General features: G+C 43.9%; 1 protein-coding gene across 22 annotated transcripts in view; it reads right to left on the bottom strand.

Annotated features, from left to right (window-relative positions):
• CTBP1 (C-terminal binding protein 1) overlaps positions 1 to 18,283 on the bottom strand; it is a 646,630-nt gene that overhangs the window by 176,658 nt on the left and 451,689 nt on the right. For 11 of the 22 annotated variants that reach the window (XM_033951334.1, XM_033951361.1, XM_033951324.1 and 8 more), the window contains one exon: positions 8,320 to 8,365. The exons of 4 other annotated variants lie outside the window; for them this stretch is intronic. In XM_033951334.1, the coding sequence (XP_033807225.1) occupies positions 8,320 to 8,365 (46 nt within the window). Of the gene's footprint in view, positions 1 to 4,611; positions 4,720 to 8,259; positions 8,366 to 18,283 lie in introns of those variants that run through there. 7 more of the 22 variants (XM_033951422.1, XM_033951397.1, XM_033951407.1 and 4 more) reach the window with 3 other exon arrangements.

Raw genomic sequence — 18,283 nt, 5'->3', positions numbered from 1 at the left:
CTAGGATAAAGTAGTATATTAGTTGTGTTGATAAACATTTATAAACAAAGCCCTGCCAGCTGAAGATCTTTTTCTGTACTTCAGCAACCAGAACTTTGATTTTTTAAATTACAATTGTACAGAATATTGTTTCTTTATATACTTTAATAAATCTTTTATAAAACTGTTCTAAAACTTTTATAAAACTATTTGAGGCTTGTGTGGATGGGATCAGATGGTTTGCGGGGACGGGGCGGAGATGTGAACAAATTTTTCCCCGTGTCATTCTCTACTTACAGGAATGGAGCAGGGACAGCGACAAAACTCACAGGGATGGGATGGGGAAAAATTTGTCCCCGGGTCATTCTCTACACTGAACGCAACTATTCAGGTAGCTGCATTTCATTCTAGATAACAATCTAGATAACAGTCTAGATTACGTTTTCTGATTTATCATGAACATGAGGCTAACCTAGAATACACTTAACACAAACACAATCTACATTAAAAACCAAGCAAGTCTAATCCCTTGTCCACTGATGGGAAGGTGGAGGAAAGAAAATTTTTAAAGGCCTTTAAACTAACTCCCTCAGCATCTATCAAAAGAAAAAGAAACATACAGCCATACCAACTGATGTTTTTACAAAAATAAAAGTTTACAGATATGGTTAATATTACAACATGAGCATTTTCTTCTACTGACAGCCACACAGTTATAGAATAATGCTGTGTGTGTTTTTTGTTAAGTGCTCAAATTTGGGAGCCATTTATAGAAATTCCCCCTAAAATGCCTAGTAGACTCTAGCCTCATTCTGGAAAGAGATGGAATTACAAGGTGGTTTTGACCTTCAAACTGTAGAGAATAAGCTGGGTGCATAAGAAATCACCTATCTAGGCAAGTAAAGAGGTAGACCTGAAAGGAAGGCCTATTAAAATGTTTTATTGCACATTGTGTTGACATTGTAATGTAACATAATATTTCATACTCTATGGGCTCCTTTTACAAAGGTGCACTAGCGGTTTTAGCACGTGCCAGCCGCTACCGCCTCCTTTTAAGCAGGCAGTAATTTTTCAGCTAGCGTGCGCTAATCTTGTGAATGCGCTATAAACGCTAGCGCACCTTTGTAAAAGGAGCCCTATATTGTAGCTGACTATTTTTTTTACTGCTGTAATTGTCTAGTGCTTACGTTTGACTTATTCTTGCTGTACACCGCCTTGAGTGAATTCCTTCTAAAAGGCGGTAAATAAATCCTAATAAATAAATAAATGGAGAAAAACAACTGTCTAAATCAGGGGTGCCCACACTTTTTTGGCTTGCAAGCTACTTTTAAAATGACCAACTCAAAATGATCTACCAACAATAAAATTTAAAAAAACACAACGCATACTGTATTTAGAGAAAATGTTAATTATCATTTATAGTCGGGGTTTTTTTCAAAGAGGTCAAGACAGATGACTTTAAAATCTGGAATGTCACCTCTGTAACAACTATACAAAAATAGACAAATATACCCCCCTCCCTTTTTACTAAACCGCGATAGCGGTTTTTAGCGCAGGGAGCTGCGCTGCATGCCCTGCCCTGCTCTCGACGCTCATAGGCTCCCTGCGCTAAAATCTGCTACTGCGGTTTAGTAAAAGGGGACCATAGTGCAAAATATACCCCAAGGACTGCATTGAGAAGCACTGCCCTATGCTAATCTCAAACATTTTTTTCAATTTTGTTAAATATTTTTGTGTCCATCCCCCACTGGAAGGCTATTCCCTGCATTCATTGCCCTTATCATGAAGAAGTATTTCCTAATGTTACTGCTAAGTCTAGCTTCTCTGAACCTCATGTTAGGATCTTTAATTACAGAATTTCTTTCCCATTGGGAAAAAGTTTGCTTCTCATGCATAAGTATCTGAATATATTTTAGAAGCACTTTTAGAGATACTACTTCCAGAACTAAAAACAAAACTTTGGTTGTGGTCTTTGGGAAGCAGGTGAAAGTCTGTCTTTTTACCCAAGCCTTTAACACATAAGGGGGATTGACTATATACTCATTCTGCATCAGGACTAGCTTGCTACACACTGCAACTAAATCATTTCCTTAGATCTTGTTTAACTGTTTAAACAACTTGCGTTGAGTTTACCCCAATGGATTCTAACACCCATCTTGTCCCCTCAGCTATATGATAAGCTGTATGGTAGAAATAAATATAAGAGATATAAATTCTCAAAATGGACACATTTTGATCACTAAATTGAAAATAAAATCATTTCTCCTACCTTTTTGTCTGGTGATTTCATGAGTCTCTGATTGCACTTTCTTCTTCTGACTGTGCATCAATATTTCTTCCCTTCTTTCTGCCTCCTGTATTCTTCTTCTCGTCCAGACTTCATTCCATTCCCCAACCAACATCTCTCTATCCTTCCATGAGTTCAACTTTTTCTTCCTTTCTCCCTGCCTGCCCCCCACCACACTCCATTCCCTCCCCCAACTACTTCTTCTTCCTCTCTCCCTGCCCCCTTTCTTTCTTTCTGTCTCTCTGCCCCCTTTCTTTTTCTCTCTCCCTGTCCCCCCTTTCTTTCTTTCTGTCTCCCTCTCTGTCTTTCTGTGTCCCTGTTCTGCCTCCCTGTCTTTCTTTCTGTCTCCCCTTTCTTTCTCTCTGTCTGTCCTTTCTTTCTCCCCAAGCCACTGCCAAGCCCCCGGGCTCCTGACCGCCACTGTCATCTGGGAACAGGCCCCCAAGCCACCGTTGCCACTGAGTTCTCCCTGTTCCCCGATGCTGCAACAGGCCAGCAGGGACTGCAGAAACGCCGGGTCCACCAGCCTTTCCCCCGACATCAGAAAGGAAGTTCCAGGCCAGCCAAGCAGTGATTGGCTTGCCCAGAACTTCCTCTCCGACGTCAGAACTGACTTCCGGGGAGGGATGGGGGGAGGATGGTGTGCCCAGCGCTTCTACAGTCACTGCTGGCCTGTTACAGCGTCAGGGAAGCAGAGAGAACACAAAGGCAACGTGAGTCTATCGTGGAACCCGGCATTGGCTCTGTGATCGACTCATGTTGCCTTTGCGATCTACTGTTCAATTGCAATCGACCTTTTGGACAACCCTGGTTTTAACCACAGTCCAGACGTTTCTCAACCCAGTCCTCTGAGAAACCCATGTCAGTCTGGCTTTCAAGATATCCACAATGAATACGCATGACATAAATTTGCATGTACTGCCTCTACTGTATGAGAATACATTTAATACATATTCACTGTAGGTATTTTGAAAACCAGACTGGCTTGGGGCTCACCAAAAATTGGACTGAGGATTGAAACTAGTCAATTAATGGCAACATACAAAACCCCACATTTTATCCTACATTTGCAGAAGAATATTCTTTAGTGGGATGTCCTCCATCAGGACTCTCTGGGTATTGTTCTACTTCTCCTGATAAGAAGCTGAATATGCCTTTCAAATCTGTAACATTTCCTTCTCCACAGATCCTTTACCATCATCACTGATGAACTCCCAAGACCACTTTCCTGTAAAGAAAATCCTGTAGCTCCCCACACTTGGCAGCCTTACTTAGTTCCAGAATAAAAATCTGCACTTTGGAACAGGAAATCTCCATGCTATTTAGTGCTTACACCTGTCTCACAAGAATCTTTTGTTCTCTTTGAGCTCTGGCTCTTTCTGGAACTCAAGTTTACTCCCCGTTATTGAAAACATGGGGTCTGAACTTTTGAATTCCTGCCGCCTTTCTAAAGAAACAACAACTTCTCACTCTCGAGGGAAATCTATGCAAAAATATTTTAAAATCTGTGACAAAAATATTCAAATTTCTGCATGTTTTGCTTGTCAAAACAATGAAGCATAATCTCTCGCGGCAAGAGGCACTTCCTGTAGGCATCTGGTGTCTCTCCTCCTCCAGCACCCCCCTCTCCAAACAATAGTGGTAATAGAAGGCTCAGAGCCAGGGCTGGAAGGAACCCGCACATGTGCGTGACATCATCATGTCAACATCTGTGCATTTTCAGATGCCTCCAGCCATGGCCCTACTTTAGTGTGCTGCGGCTTCAAAAAGTTTGCGGCACACAGTTTTAGTGTGATAGTCTGATTTAAAATACAATACAGAAAATAGTTATTACCAAAATTTGCTAAATTTTAAATTTTTACTCTCTCTTCCCCCTCCCCCCCCCCAGATTCAAGTCCATTGGCGCTCCAACACCCCAGCCTTCAATTTTTCTCCCTACCCATCCTCATTTGAAGGCTTAATCCTCCCTTCCCCAAATACTCAGTATCACTTTTAATCCCCAGATCTTTCCCCAAATTAATTCTCTCCTTCTCTCCCCCTTTACCCCAGTATTGATCTGCTACTATTCATGCTGGCTCTTCCGACCCCTCCCCTGGCTGTGTTTTACTGATTCATTATCATTTTCTTCCTTGCACTAGCTCCTGCTGAGTCTTTAGTCAAAAATCCATTTTAGGAGTTGGTTTACTTCAGTTATCAATATTCTGCCCTGACTCCTCCTCCTCTTCTCCCTACCAACTGAAGCAGCAGCTCTTCCATCTCTTATCCCCTGACACCTGCACTATTATCTTCTTTCATCTCTGACGAGGTCTGGACCCTGTTCTTTCAAATGCTGTGGTCACACAAACCTCATGGTTGCTTCTGCTCCTCCTTTTCAAGCAGGCCCTGTGGAGCCTCCTCTTCAAACAAACCATGCAGTTGCTTTCGATTTTTGTCTTCTGATGTCTAAGCAGCAAATTTATTATTTTTCTGTGGGAAAATATAAATTATATGTGGCAGGAGAATTCTCTACATATTCTGCATTGCACAGAATTACTCCAGCAGTAATCTTACTACTACGTCTTATTTCTATAGCACTGCCAGAAGCATCCAGCGCTATAGTACATTAACTAAGAGAAGATAATCCCTGCTCGACAGAGCTCACAATCTAATCAGCCAAACAGGACAATTGGGGTAGGGAAATACAGAGGGAGTGACAAAATAGATGTTGGTACTTTACAAGCGGATTGGAGTTAAAAGTTAAAAGCAGCATTAAAAAAGTGGGTTTTCAGCCTGAATATGAACACTGCCAGAGACAGAGCTTGACATACCAATTCAGGCAGTCTGTTCCAGGCATACAGTGCAGCAAGATAAAAGGGAAAGAGTCTGGAGTTGACAGTAAAGGAGAAGGAGACAGTTAGGAGATATTTATCCAAAGAGCGGAGTTCCCAGGGTGGGGGAATAAAGAGGGTGATCAGAGAGGAGAGATATCGAGGAGCTGAAGAGTGAATGCACTTGTAAGTCAACAAGAGGAGCTTGAACTGTAAGCAGAAGCAGAAAGCCAATGGAGTGACTTGAGGAGAGGGGTAACATGAGCATAGTGACAGTGGCAGAATTTAAGCCATGCAGCAGAATTCTGAAGACTGAAGAGGAAAGATGGCTCAGGGGAAGACTTGTGAGAAGCAGGTTGCAGTAGTCTAGGTGAGAGGTGAGTGTACAGATAAGGGGTTTGGTAATATGAAGGAAAGGTCGGATTTTGGCACTATTATAGAGAAAGAAATGACAGGCCTTAGTGGTCTGTTGGATTTGTTCAGAGAAGCACAGAGATGTGTCAAAGAAGACCCAGAGGTTGCTAGCTGACAAAACAGGCAGGATGAGAGTGTTATCCACAGGAAAAGAGAATGAGGAATGAAGGGAGGTGTGTTTAGGAAGAAAAAATAAGAAGTTTAGTCTTGGCCATGTTTAAATGGTGGCGAGACATCCACACAGCGATGTCAGACAGGCAGGCTGAGACTCGGGCCTGGATTCCTATGGAAATGACTGGTGTAGAGATGTAAATCTGTGAGTCATCAGCATAGAGGTGACATTGAAAACCATGGGATGAGATCAGAGCACCAAGTGAATAGGTGTAGATGGAAAAAAAAAAGAAGTCCCAGGGTACATTGACTGATAACCGCATTGATCTTACTCTTATTCCTTTTAGAGAACTGTGGTATATAAGACACTGTATTGCATTGTATTGATAGTGAGATAGCAGCAGAGGAGGAACCACCAGAGCATACACTAAGGGGCAGATTCTGCAAATGATGTCATAAGTTAGGTGGTGCCTACCTTTAATGGGATCTGAAATTCTGAAAATGGCACCATAACATGATTGACACATGAATGGTGCCACTTTTGTAGGCAGCCGCTTACTATGGTACCGTTTGCAGAATCTGCCCTTAAAGGTGCAATGGGAAAGGTAAAGAGGAAAACCAAGAAATAACAGAGCCTAGAAACTCAAGTAAGAACAGCTTATCAATGATTAGGCAGTAGTCAAGTGTCAAAAGAAGTAGAAAGATCGAGTAGGTGGTGGACAACAATGTCAAAAGCAGAAGGAAGATCAAGAAGGATAAGAACAGAAAAGAGGCCTTTTGATTTGCCCAGGAGCAGATCATTGGAGACTTTAGCAAAGGCAGTTTCTGTAGAGTGAATAGGGCAGAAACTCGATTGAAGTGGGTCAAGAATCGCTCTAGATGAAAAAAAAAAATCAAACAAGGATGGTGAATAGCACATTCAATCAGCTTGGATAAGAAAGGGAGGAGTAAGATGGGGCAATAGTAGGATGAGCAAGTAGAGTCCAGTTAACTGCAGCATGTTTGAGGGCATCAGGAACAGTTGCAGCAGAAAGCAAAAGACTGAGTATATTACAGATAGTGCTTTCTCGCCTACTGTCATCCCACCTTAGTAGATGGGTGGGAATAGGTCAGAGGAACAAGAATTGAGTTTGGAAATGGAAAGAAAATGTGCTGTTCCTCTTTAGTAATTTCAGAGAAGGTGGCAGGGGTTGGAGGGAGGTTGACATAAACTGTGAAAGGGAGAGGTGAAGGTAAGCCAGTAGAGAACTCAAGGCTAACCTTGTAAACCTTGTCATGGAAGTACTTGGCCATAATCTGTGGAGAGAGTGAAGAGGGAGCAAGAGGTGAAGGCACTTTGAGTAGGGAGCTTAGTGGCAAAGAGATGGCGGGGGTTGGATACAAGAGAATTGGTCAAATGGGTATAGTTGTCTTCTTTTGCAAGCGAAAGAGCAGATTTGGAAGGAGATCAGAAGAACTTGAAATGCATGAAGTCTGCATGAGTATGCAACTTTAGCCAAAGGGCACAGGAGCGTAAGTAGTGGATTTTAGAGTTAAGATAGGGCTGGGGTTTCGTACCTCTCATGAATCTTGAGATGGGAGGAGAGATGATGTCTAGAGAAGAGGAAAGAATAGTATTACAGGAAGAGACAGCCTCGTTGACAGACTTGCATAACATAGTGTTTGAGAAGCGAGATAACGAGACAGTGGTGGAGAGAGTGCAAGAGTCAATAGCCTGAAGATCCCTAAATGTATTGGTGGAGATTGGCCAGATCGGGGGGGGGAGGGTGATTAGTTGTGAAGGTTATCAGATGATGGTAAGCGAGAAGAAGAACTGAGGTGGAGAAATTGAGAAGTTGGAGAAAAAGACAAGATCAAGGGAGTGGCCACTCTGATGTGTAGGGGTGGTGGTGCACAGTTGAAGGCTGATGATATTAAAGCAGGTATGAGAGTCAAGAGGGGTTATCAGCATGAATGTTGAAATCACCAAGAAAGAAGGCAAGCCAAGAGTCAAAGTAGTGAGAAAGGAAGAAAGAGGCTTATCAGGGGGTTGATAAATGACCACTACTTGGAGATGCAGGGGAGCGAATAGATGGATGGAGTGGACTTTGAAGGAAGAAAAACAGTGAAACTGAGATGGGAGGAGAGGTTGAAATCTACAAGAAGATGAGAGTAACAGCCCACCACCACCTCTACAACCAACTCTTTTGCTATATAAGAATAGCTCTCCCTACAAGACACCTCCCAATGGAATGTAGTAAAAAACAAAAAAAACCTACATACTCTTCATTAAATCACCATAGAGCAGTGTTCTCAACCCAGTGCTCAGGACACACCTAGCCAATCAGGTTTTCAAGATATCCACAATGAATATGCATGAGAAACAATTCCATGTGCTGCTTCTTTTGTAAGCAAAATCAATCTCAAGAAACCATCCCCATGTCATTTTTTAAGAAGAGAGGGAAGAATCAGAGTATGAATAGGCACAGCCAGTGATCCTCAAGCCTTGCAAGAATGCTGGTATAGAAGGACTGAGGTTGAGATAGTCAGTAAAAAATGACAAGGGATGGTTTCCCAGAGTTATCCAAGGGGATGGGGACAAATTCTGTCACCGCGTCATTCTCTATTTGAGACCCCTGCTATAGCTAAGAAAACAGTAAGGGGGCATAGGACTTTCAGAACCTGCTTATAGTAGAGATAACGACTTGTACCATCTTCACTGAAATTCAGATGGCTTTTCACCTGGGAATATACGATTCAGCGTAAGGCACCAGCAATCTGGAACTTTCTGTCAATGATAGTAAAAACAGGAGCACGATTACTGTATATTACTCGACTGTAAGTCGATAAATTTTGGCTAAAAATGCATTGAAAAAATCAAAATTGTCTTATCTATGAGGCCAAAAAAATTAAACACCCCCATCTCCATCAACAGTACGATCTCTTCCCCATCAGCCCACGGGTTCAGCATTTCAAACCCCTGCACCCTTGCTGTATACCGTCTTTAGAGTCACAGCAGTGCATCAATCCCCTTAAGCTGCTCGTTTCCTGCCCTGGAGCACTCTTTCTGGTCTGCCCAGCCCCCTCGGAATCAACTTCCTGTTTGGCAAGATGGACCAGAGAAGCTCTAGGGCAGAAAGAAGGCAACCTAGGTGTATCACTGCACTGACATGGCTCTAAAGATACTTTGAAAGGTACACAATGAAGGGGTGATGGGTTGAAACATTGAAATCATATGATTTGTTCAGGATGCCATGTGCCTCATTGTCTTTGAACAAGCCTTTACCAGTGAAGAGGTGCTGTAATATTTTTCATTCCAAATGAAGTCTATCCTAATACTGACAGGGAGGGAGAAATTTTGGACCCCAGAGATAGGGAAAGAGGGGAGCCTCAATTTAAACAAAAATGCTGTGATACTTCTATATTTTAGCTGCAAATCTGTCCTCGACTTATGCATGACATCTACTGGTAGTTGTGTATATATGATATATGAGCTTCAAAAAAATTTTTTAAAAAAATTAAGGACTACATCATGTTGCAGCATTTTGAACATTACTTAAGCCCTGACTCTTAAAGGAAGTCACTTTTGAGTGTATGTGACCACATATATGCATAAAGATGAAATTTAGTCATACCTGTTAAATTTCCTTTTCTTTAGCCCTCCTGTACCACCCTCCTGTACCATCCTGATGATTCAGTTGTATCCCCTTCCTACCAGTGATATCCCTAGAATAAAGACTGGTATTCTGTGGGAAATTCAAATATACACCAGCAAAGTGGCAGACCACACCAATTCCCTAACAAATTACTGCAGCTATGATTAATTTCATAACCAGAATCTTAGTTCAAATAATTCTTTTTTTTTTTTTTTTTGCTATAAAATACCACTAGATAGAATGAGAGCTCAATGAGTCCCATAAACTGAAGTCTTCCAGAGAGTCTCAGAATGGTTCAGCAGGACTAAAGGAAAGGAAATTAAAAGGTATACCGTATTTTTCACTCCATAAGACGCACCCTAGATTTAGAGTAGGAAAACAAGAAAAAAAAAACATTCTAAACCAAACTTTGTACTAACATATACCAGGCTCTGTATCCAGCCCCCTCACTCCCTGCCAGGCTTTTGCACCCTGTCTCCCCTCCCATACTAATTGTAATGCAATTTTTTCCTTTCATTATTCATATACACACAACAGATATAAATTCTCAAAACTGACACATTTCGATCACTAAATTGAAAACATAATAATTTTTCCTACCTTTGTTGTCTGGTGATTTAATTAATTTCTGGTTGGACTTCCTTCTGTCTGTGCTATCCAACATTTCTTTCACAATCCAGTCCCATCCCCTTTGGGTCCAGGTCTCTATCTCTTTTCCCTCTGCTTACCCTCCCCAGATCCAGTGTCAGTTCTCCTTTGTACCTACCACCACCTTTGTTCCAGGTCTCCCTCTCACTCCCTCCTCTGTTATGATCTTGCATTGCTCTGTTCTTCCTCAGGGTCTCTCCCCCTCTGTACCTCCCATAGTCCAGCATCTGCCTCCTGTCTCTCCCCTTTGGTCCAGGCCTCTCTCTCTGTCTTTCTTCTAATTACCAAACCCCCCCCCCCATTCAAACATTTGTTCTCCTTTCTTCCGGGTCTTTCTATGCTTTTCTCTCTCTCCTTCCTTCCTCCCTCCCTGGTCCAGAATCTTTCTACCTCTCTGCAGTCTCTCTCTTCCCTCTGTACACGCCCAAGTCCAACATCTGCCCCCCTCTCTTCTGCCTCCCCTTTGTTTCAGGTTTCTCCCTCTCTCTATCTTCCTTCTGCTAACATTTTGAATCCTCCCCTCTCTACCCCTTCTAGTCCAGCATCTGCCTTGTCTTCAAGTCTGTTTCCGCCCCTCCTCCCCCTTTCCAGGTGTCCAGATCTAGCATTCCACCGGGGCACACACAAGGGCAGGGCCTTACCTTCGCTGCTTCCTGTGCGATTGTCTCCGGCTCCCAGACGGTGCTGGGTTGAGCTGGGAAGGGTGGCAGAAGCCCTTACAGTGCAGGGCTGCAGCTTCTGCCCGGGTCCGAATGCATGCTCTCATCACCTCCCCAACAGTTGCTCTTCTTGCTCGCTACCTGGGGCAGGAGATCGGGGGAGACACAGCTCTCCTTTTTTGTTGAGAGTTTGTTTTCCACACTGTGACCGCCGCTGAGCTAATTACGGCAGCTAGCAGAGTGAACCTAGCAGGCTGCCATTGGCCTCCAAAGCACATTTCCTCTACCATGGTCCCGCCCCTTCTCTGACATCAGGGGCAAAACTGCGGCAGAGGCAACATGCTTCGGAGACCAATGGCAGCCTGCTAGGTTCACTCTGCAGGCTGCCGTAATTAACTCAGTGGCAGTCACAGCGCGGAAGATGACCTCTCTCGCTGGGTGCGGGAAGCAGCTTGGAAATAAGGCCCCCCCCCCCCGAACCTAATTAGCTTTAAAGGGGGGAATCCAGAGGACGCTGTGGGGGAAGCCAAGAAGACAGCCGGGCTCTCACAGATGGTAGGGAGAGCCATATTTGGTGTGGGCCTTTAAAAAGGTACGACGGGGTGGGGTGTTTTAAAAAAAAAAAAAAAAGTATCTTCACTACATAAGATGCACTGACATTTGGGTGGGAAAAAAGTGCGTCTTATGGAGCGAAAAATACGGTAACTAACTTTCACTTGGGAGTCCAGCTGTACCTAAGCAGAAACTCATTGGGCAGGGGAAGATGCCCCCTGAACGAATGCTCTGCCAAAGTCTAACCAGGCTCTGGCTAGCACATGCAGTCAGTAAAGCTTAACAAAGGAATGGAGCGAATTGCCACCCTGTAGATATCCTCAGGCACAACTGCTTGGGCCTCCACCCAAGACACTGCCTGAGAACAAGTTCAGGGAACTCGCAGGCCAGAAGGCACTTGTTTATTGCTGCAAATATAGGTGGCCTCAATGGCTGCTTTTACTCAATGAGCTATAGAAACCTTGTTCATTGCCTAACTCTCTCAGGGCCCAAGGAAAAGAACAAACAAATGATCTGACAATCAAAAGGTGTTCATCTCCTGCAAGTACCGAAGCAGGACTCTACAGATATCTACTAAACCCTGATCCATGAAAGAGGGCAAACAGACCGGTTCACATGGAAAGGAATGATCATTTTCAGAAGAAAGGACAGTGTAGAGAGAGAAAGAGGTGGATCCCAACAGGTCAGTACCTGCAGTTCAGTCACTCTCAAAGCAATCACCACCAAAATGACCATCTTCAAGAGGAGGTCCTTGAGGGAGGCCTTGCGAGTACTTTCACTACCATCCAATCAGGTGGGTTCAGTGGGACCATGAAAAGAAGGTGCCCAGGACAGACACATCAGGCCAAGCTGCATCGCCTCTTGACAAGAGGCAGTAGACAGCAGTCAAATTTCTGAGACAGGTGCTCACTGAGATGATACATATGGACCTGATCCTAAGGTAACACTTCCAAGTGTAACATCTTACCATATCTTTCAATATACAGTTGCTTTACGAGCATAATTCATTCCAGAAGCATGCTCGTAATCCAAAGCACTCGAATATCAAAGCAAAGTTCCTCATAGGCCATAATGCAAACTCAGACGATTCATTCCACAACTAAGGTTTGCTATGGTGCCCCTGGGGTGGGTAACTGCCTGGATGATGCCTGGGTGCCGCAGCCCCTTCAGCAGGTTAACTTCCTTCCCTTAGAGTCCCTGTACAGCTGCCCTCCTGCTTCAAGCAATGCCTCTGCCATCCACCAGCACCTCTCAGCTCCCAAATTAAGCCATCTGCCGTCCCTATAACGCACATGTCATGTGTAAGCACGCACAACATCGATGTTGTGCATGCTTACACGTGACGTGTGCATTATTGGGACAGTAGACAGCTTAAAATTCAGGAGCTGAGAGTTTGTGCGCGGGCTTACACGGGCCGGCAGACAGCTTAATTTGGGAGCTGAGAGCTTGTGTATCAGGACAGCGCTCGTTTTGCGAGGTAAGATTTGCGGGAATGTTTTGTTCATCTTGCAAAACACTTACAAACCGCGTTACTCGCAAACCGAGGTTTGACTGTACTACAAAATCACTTAAGTAACCAGGTCTACACCCATGATTGGCACACTTTGGTCTATGTTGACTAACATCAGAGTCGGAATTGCTATAAGCAACTTCCTGGTCAACTAGGCCACTCCTTGAGCCAGAGAAGCTACTACTACTCTATTTCCTCAGAGTCAGGATTAGATTTATTTCAAAAACCAAGAAAATTTCTAACTCTGTTTCTGAATCAGTATTGGTACACATGTCAGTATCTGCATCTAGCAACTGAGCTTGGTATATAGTATCCCTTTTCTTGAAAGGAATCAAAACCCTTAACTGAAGGGAATATAAATAGGGCATGAGATTTTCTACTATTTTCATGCACCATGATAAAAAATCTGTCGGCAAGATATAATGGGGCAACACCAAAAGCAACTTTATAGTATAAGCCAGTGATTCCCAACCCTGTCCTGGAGGAACACCAGGCCAATCGGGTTTTCAGGCTAGCCCTAATGAATATGCATGAGAGAGATTTGCATATGATGGAAGTGATAGGCATGCAAATTTGCTTCATGCATATTCATTAGGGCTAGTCTGAAAACCCAATTGGCCTGGTGTTCCTCCAGGACAGGGTTGGGAACCACTGGTATAAGCATTCCAATTTAAAGAACACCCGGGCCTCTACCGGAAGCCAATGCAGCTCACAATAATAGGGAATAATGTGGTCATACTTCCTCAGACCATAAATCATTCTTACTGATGTATTCTGAACCAGGGTCAGTCTAGCCAAATTTTTCTTAGTACTTGTCAAATATATAATATTACAATAGTTCATGAGAATAGTCTACGAGAATAGTGGAAACCGCTCCCTGGGATGTGTCTATTTCTATGCATTTTGGCCCCAGAAGTGGGGCCCCTGGGCCTGGAGACCAGCCTCAACAGCCAGTGCTTGATTAACCAGCAGGACCACTTCCTGAAGTCACTCTGATTTCAGGACCCCATCCGAACTCCTTAGTGACTTGGGCCAGGGTAAGTGAAAGAAACTCAACCCCCCACTCCCAATGGGGTATGTGAGAGCTCAACACAGCTGCCATTCCTGCCAAAGGCATTTGGTTCAGATGCCAAGTCAAGGGCAGCCTCCAGCAATAGTTGAGAAGCTGCCCTCCCCCACCCCTCACTGAACTGTCTCCAAAGTCAGAAATGTCCCATCACAAAGAGGGCAGAGGGAGCTGACAGCTGTGCTCAATCAGGCAATTCAGAGAATAACGATCACTGATGCCAACTGTCACCAAAACATCTAACAAAACTACAACATTACCCCCTTGCTTAATTCAGAGTATAAAACATCCACAATGACACCAACACACTTTTTGTTAAAAAGCTAAAGCCAATACTGACCAATATGTTTTGTTATGAAAAACAGAATATCAAAAGATATTAAATAAATAAGTACACAATTACATCCTAGGTGTCCAGCAGATCGTGCATTTGTCATTACTTTCTTCAGCACCTTTGCTAAGTATGTATTATTATCAACAAGCTTGAAATTATTTACATTGGAAAGATCATGGCTTGATTTGTATTTAAACAGCAATCTGATACGATGTAATAGCCCACTTCAACAGAGAGCTAATTACTTGCACCAGATGGTAAACTAGCTTCTTTCTCACTTCCCTCAACACCCAAGGAGAACAAGAGTTCAACAGAGAGAAAGTGGGGCTGTGCTGTCCCAATATTACAATCACATGGTGCACAAGAAAAAGTTCACACCATAAGAGTAATCTGTTTCCCTGTTACAATTCTGTATTGCAATTAATGTAGTAGAAAGAAAATCTGGAAAAAAAAAACCCCTCAAAAAACCCTAAACTAAGGTCATACAAAAACATTAATAAATCAGACACACAGTGTCTTAATGGGTGGAACTAAAAGCTTAGGGGCTAAGCATGGACATCATCACTATGCAGAAGGTTCACAATGGTCTTTCATTCACCTGATCATCTGGCAGTGCTGCAAAGGCAGCGTTCGCAGCCCCTGGGGGGGTCAAGATATAGAGCTGTGATTTAATGTATAGTGGTTATATTCAGGGCCTGTGTTTGCAGTTCCAAAACTGCCCCTCCTGTGTGGTCCCCAGCAATGAAGTTTCACTACAATAATAAGAGATGTGGAAGGGGAATGAACTAGAAGAAAAATGTATTTATTTAAAACACTTGTACACCCCCAACTAAAATTTTGAACATTTACAATTAACACATGTGCTTGTGAATGAAAGCTTATGGTATCAGATCCTAGACCCCCAAGTTCTTATTCAAATATGTTTAAATGCTTGCACAAATTTCCTAGAAGTTTTGACTAAATAGACAGATGTCAAATAGCAAACTTTTTTTTTTTTTTGCCTCTAACTGCAGAACATAATTGCAATAATAGATCTTACAGTGAACGTCACAGGCTAATAATTAAGACTTTTCCATATTTTGGACACACTGCTGAAAGCAACAGTAGCTATCTAACAATCAAGAAAAACTTTTTAGTTTTGTTATTCAATACAATTTTCAGACATCATCAAATCAATGTTCTCCTCATCTTTAAGAAACCACTTTTTTTACTTTTACTTTTTGGTGGGCGAATTTATGCTTATGTAATAAGTATGAGAAGATGAACACTGGGGTCCATTGACAACTTTTTAAGCTTCGTTTTAGTTGTCTTTTATTTGTATTTTCTGTTTTAGCACACACATCAAGGAGAGGGTGGGAGGGTATCTCTTTTGTTTGGTTTTATTCCCTGATTGAAAACACTGGAAGCGAGAAGGGGTTTTATCCTTTCTGTATTGTTACTTATTAATTATAAGTGCTTATTATGATTATTAATATATGTATGTATATTGTTTTGCACTTTTTGTTAGCCCTGCACCCATGAGGGAGCTCTGATCATCCAGTCATCCAGGTATGGATGCCCCAGCACACCCAAAGATCACAGATGGGCAGCCACCACCACCTTGATCTTGGTAAAAGATCTGGGTGCCGATGCCAAACCAAAAGGGAGCGCCGTGAACTAGAAATGCTTCACGAGAACATGAAACCTCAGGAACCTCCAATGATCTAGGAATATCAGGATATGGAGATACTCTTCTGTGAAATCCAAGAAAGCCAAAAACTCCCCGGGCACCACCACTGCTATGACAGAATGCACCGTTTCCATCCGGAAAGGCAGAACTCACAAGAATGCATTCACTGCTTTCAGGTCCAGAATTGGTCACAATCTTCAGAGTTTTTATTTGGCACGATGAAGTAAATTGAGTATCTCCCGGAGCCCAAGTCGTTCCTTGGGACCAGCTCTATGGCCGTCAGATCCAATAACCAGCGCACCTTGCTGGCCCTGTCCGGATTTCCCTTGGGAGAGGACAGGAAGAAGTCTGGTAGCAGCCAGAACTGCAGTCGAAAACTGTCCCTGACTTCCTCTAGGATCTACTGGTCCGAGGTTATCTTTAGCCATTCTGGAAGGAAGGCTGAAAGCGCGCCCCCCCCCCCTGATTCGGGGGGGGCCTCGCCAGAGACCTGGCGTTATAATTTTCTCTTGGAAGGGACAGAAGGTCGAGAGTTGGAAGACTGTTGGCGCACTGCACCTCCAAAGCGAGGTCTGTAGGATGCTACGAAACGCTGTTCCGCCGCAGGGGGTCCGGCATACTGTGAGGTTCTCCAGAAGGGATGAAAATTTGGCCGTCCTGACCCCTGGTCGGATGAGGTCTAGAGCCGTGAAGCACCTTAGGCTTACAGACCTGCACATTTGCCATCAGGTCATCCAAACCCTGGCTAAACAAGAGCAAACCTTTGAAGGGTAATTTGTTCAGAATAGCCTTGGATCAGGGATCCCCAAAGTCCCTCCTTGAGGGCCGAATCCAGTCGGGTTTTCAGGATTTCCCCAATGAATATGAATGAGATCTATGTGCATGCACTGCTTTCAATGCATATTCATTGGGGAAATCCAGAAAACCCGACTGGATTCGGCCCTCAAGGAGGGACTTTGGGGACCCCTGCCTTGGATGAAGAATCACCCGACCACTGGTGAATCCATACCATTCTACTAGCAGAAACTGAATAAGCTCCCAGGTTAGCAAAAAATATCAAAATATCATAGAGTGCATCTGCCAAATAATTCACTCCAGAAACCAGGAAGTCACGATCCCAAAGGATAACCTCCTCAGGATCCTGACAAAGTTTAGTATGACATGCCTGGGCCACAAAGGAAGTAGCCTCTGCAGCTCACACTCCCGTCGCAGCGGAATCAGAAAGACGCTTCATGAAAAAATCTAATCTTCAGTCCTTGACATCCTTCAGGACAACCCCTCCATCCGATGGGTGACCTATGCCACCGCTGAATCCACCCTTGGCAGGACTAGGCATTTGGAAAATTCTGATGCCATGGGATACAATTTAGCTATGGCCCTAGCACACTTCAGGGGACCCTCTGGGGCCTCTCAAACCTCCAAGAGCATTTCCGCCAAATCCACATGATCCGGAAATGCAGCGGAAAGCGGGGGCTTAGAATTCTTGATGGCACACTCCGCCTGAACTGCTGAGTCTGAATCAAGTTTCAAGGTCCGCAGGGATTCAGAGATAAGATCAGGAAGGTGACTGGATTTAAAGAGCCTGCGCACCATCTGATCCTCTCCTAGATCATGGAAATCAGTGTTCTGGTAATCCCCGAGATCTGCTAGGCTAGCCACGTCAGAAGAACCCACCGAAGAGCCGTGCGACAGCAACGGCATAGAAATTGACGCAGGCACTGAGGCAATAGTGGAAAGTTACTGCTAGCTTTCAGGCGGACCAGCAAGGGAGCAGATTGACATGCTGGAATCCAAAGGCTGAAAAGATTGCCGCACCGGAGTCTGAGAGGGAGACACAGGCATAGCCCGCTTTCTCATGAAAGCTTGATACATCATATCCACAAATTCTGGTGGAAAATAGTCACTGGCCGCCAGAATCAATCTGCGGGACTTAGATTTGGAATGTTTTGAAGACTTATGAGACTTTTCCCTGGAACTGCGCTTGCGTTTCATGGAAGTGCTCTCCTCACCCAAATTTGGCGTTCCAGATGCTGGAATCGTGTCTCCGGCGGAATCAGAGGAAAGCAGGGCCTCCCCAGAGGATAGTGCAGGATCCATGCATGGTTCACGCCCCTTGCAGGCCGTGGCGCATGTGATATATGGCTGCGAATCCATCAGCCATCCACCATATTTATGGCATGAATCCATACCATCCTGTCCTGAGGTGGCTATCTGTGAAGTTTGGAGCAAAAACAAAGCTTCTAAGACAAAAAAATATGCTTTAAAAAACTTTAAAGAAAATCCAAGATGGCCGCTATGGGTGCCAATTTTGCCTGAAAAACGCCCCTTAAAAATGGCGATTTTACAATTTTATGGTTTGGGGGGGGGGGGTCAGGGCATGCAGGGAAACCACCCAACACCCCGATTTGAGCACCCTCCAAAATTGGCAAACTGTGACTCAGACACCACAAAGACATGTGCTGCAATGAAAGTCTATGGCAGCCTGCAATACACAGTACAAGCAAGGAGATCAGTACCTCAGGAAATGATTAAACTGGATTTTTTAGGTCTTCTAACCATCTCACCTTCCCTGTCATCACAGATCATGACCACCAGGATCCCTCAGGGAAATT

The sequence above is a fragment of the Geotrypetes seraphini genome, chromosome 1, assembly GCF_902459505.1.
Source record: "Geotrypetes seraphini chromosome 1, aGeoSer1.1, whole genome shotgun sequence".
Taxonomy (NCBI): domain Eukaryota; kingdom Metazoa; phylum Chordata; class Amphibia; order Gymnophiona; family Dermophiidae; genus Geotrypetes; species Geotrypetes seraphini.
Note: the sequence above shows the minus strand (reverse complement) of the source record. Positions and strands in the feature narration are given on the sequence as shown.